Source organism: Clupea harengus, chromosome 23 (assembly GCF_900700415.2).
Source record: "Clupea harengus chromosome 23, Ch_v2.0.2, whole genome shotgun sequence".
Classification (NCBI taxonomy): domain Eukaryota; kingdom Metazoa; phylum Chordata; class Actinopteri; order Clupeiformes; family Clupeidae; genus Clupea; species Clupea harengus.
In genome coordinates, this window is record NC_045174.1 from 4129141 (window position 1) to 4131640 (window position 2500).

Below are 2500 nucleotides of genomic sequence, written 5' to 3' on the forward strand. Positions count from 1 at the left end.
AACACAAACACCAACAAATCCAGGAGCACATGCAGGTAGAACAACAACAACAACAACTATTATTTATTTATTTATTATTATTATTATTATTATTGTTGTTATTATTATTATTATTATTATTATTATGTATTATTATTACCTGCATGCTTGCCATGGGAGTGTTAATCATAAGTGCAGTGGTGTGGTGCTCTTGTTGCTGTCATGTGCGTTTGTAAGTTATCCTGGCCATTCTTACATCTGCTATCAAGCAGGATAATGCCCCTTTACAGTTATTACATTTGTAAATCAAAGAATAAAATCCCTCCATTATAAGTGTCAGGCTAAGTGTCAAATTATATTCTCAAACAGGCATTTTGTCAAATAACAGTTGAATTGCTGCTTGTCTCGGTGTGGTGTGTGTGTGGGCGTGTTACGGGTGTGTGCTTAGCAAATGGAAGAGCTTTGGCGCGAGTCTCGCTGGATCATGGACGCGCTGCAGAACGCCCGCTACAAGCAGCCCACCGGCGGCATCCTCCTGTCCTGGCTCATGGACTTCTCCCAGGAGACGCTGCCCGAGACGCCACGCTCCACGTCATCCGCTCCGGAGTACCTGCCCTCCCCACCGGCCTCTCCCGACAGCCACCGCAAACACTCAGGTCAGGCCCTGCCAGAGCAGCACAGTGTTGAAATGTATGAAGACATGAATACATATTTAATGTCTGGATGAAATAGAAGTGAGTCCACGTGTGTGTGTGTGTGTGTGTGTGTGTGTGTGTGTGTGTGTGTGTGTGTGTGTGTGTGTGTGTGTGTGTGTGTGTGTGTGTGTGTGTGTGAGTGTTATATGGTTTAGTTACTCTAAGTCGCTGTCTTTATCTCTTTCTTTTGTGAAACCCAGGATAAGAAGGAATGTTTAAACAGATGTGTCACCTTCTGTAAACATCTAGCTCTCTCTGTAGATCTCCCCGGCCTGTCTGATGAGGAGGGTTCATCCGAGGTCTTCCTCACCACAGACAGCGACTACGACTCCAGTCGCGCTCAGAGCCCGCGGGAGCTGGACCTCCTCCCCCCGTCGCCGGGCGTGAGCGGCCGCAGCGGAGGAGTGGCCGGCGGGTCGCGTCCCGACGTGGTGCAGCTGGGTGGGGGTCCTCTCACGGGGCGAGGCGGCGGCGGTGGTGGCGTGTGCCCCGAGGCCTTCGACAGCGACTTCATCCTGCCCAGCCGTCAGATCGAGCTGCTGCGCATCACGGAGAAGCGCCAGGCCCTCTGCGTCCGCACCAGCAGCCTCGAGTGCCCGCCCACCTCCTCCTGCACCGCCACCGCCGCCGGCACGGGCGCCACCTCGCCGGGCTCCTCGCCGCACCGCCGCTGCCACGGCAACCACGCGCAGGCACGCCCGGCACGGCCAGCGCGCGCCCACTCGGAGGACAGTGGGGTGAGGCGGCTCTCGGCGCCCGCCTCCTCGGCCAACACCAGCTGGCACACCACGCTGCGCATCTACCCACAGTACCCCACTGGCCTGCCCAAAGAGACCAGCGTCAAGGTACCTGCCCTCGCACTCTCTCTGTCTTTCTGTCTCTTTCTGTCTCTCCTTCCTTCTCCCTCTCCCGCTCTCATATTCAGATACAGATGGGCTTTATTGACATGACAAAGATACATATTTATATAGCCATAAGTATTTATATATTTATAAGTATTAAAACAGGACAGAACACACAGGTCAAAGGAAGACAATATTGGACATACAGAATGGACCAAATCGGCCTGTGCTTCCTCAACTGATACTATTAATCTCTCTCTCTCTCTCTCTCTCTCTCTCTCTCTCTCTCTCTCTCTCTCTCTCTCTCTCTGTGGGTGGGTGCAGGGGAGCCCTCTAACAGCTTACTCTGTTGTTTTAAAACGCCTGGTGTTTTGACGTGCTTTCTATGAAGCACCTGAGTAATTCATAACAACTGCGGGGATAACACTAAGAGCTTATCAGTGTGCAAATGGTGTTTAGTGAGACGCCTGGCCTTATTAGGTATTATTTATGAAGTGTGTTGTTATAAACAGGTTATTCATAAACTGTGTTTTATAAATTCTGTAAGCAAATTGATAGTCTTTTAAGTATTGACTGTTAAATCTCTGAGCCCTGATATGTGTTTCATTCCTGCTACTAACAAGATCGTGTCGGTGTACTTTACTTTGTACTTTATTTTGTACCTTTTCAAACTAATCTAGACAGTCTACTTGGGACTTACTTTAGTGTACTTCCAAAAGGTGCAGTTACAATTTACAGGTTAAGAAAATAATATAGTATTGTACTTTATGAAGTATACTTTAACTTATTCATATATACTTGTGAAAATACCTCAAAATTAATTCCTGAACATCTTTTTTACTGTCATTGGGTTTTCATTCCTACTTTCCTGTGTTTTATCAAAAGGGTAAGCAGCTTTTGATGTGAGGGAGTCTTAGTCAGTGTGTGTTAATTGCCCGTGTGTGTTGTGTGTGTTTCCCCCGTAGCTCCGCGTCACCCCCAACA

General features: G+C 48.4%; 1 protein-coding gene across 1 annotated transcript in view; it reads left to right on the plus strand.

The window, feature by feature from the left end:
• Positions 1-2500, plus strand: part of LOC105908569 (ankyrin repeat and fibronectin type-III domain-containing protein 1) — a 74237-nt gene that overhangs the window by 71163 nt on the left and 574 nt on the right. The window contains exons 19-22 of the mRNA XM_042703222.1: positions 1-35; positions 428-635; positions 936-1519; positions 2482-2500. The exon at positions 1-35 is cut by the window's left edge and continues 132 nt beyond it; the exon at positions 2482-2500 is cut by the window's right edge and continues 574 nt beyond it. Of these exons, the coding sequence (XP_042559156.1) occupies positions 1-35; positions 428-635; positions 936-1519; positions 2482-2500 (846 nt within the window). The remainder of the gene's footprint in view (positions 36-427; positions 636-935; positions 1520-2481) is intronic.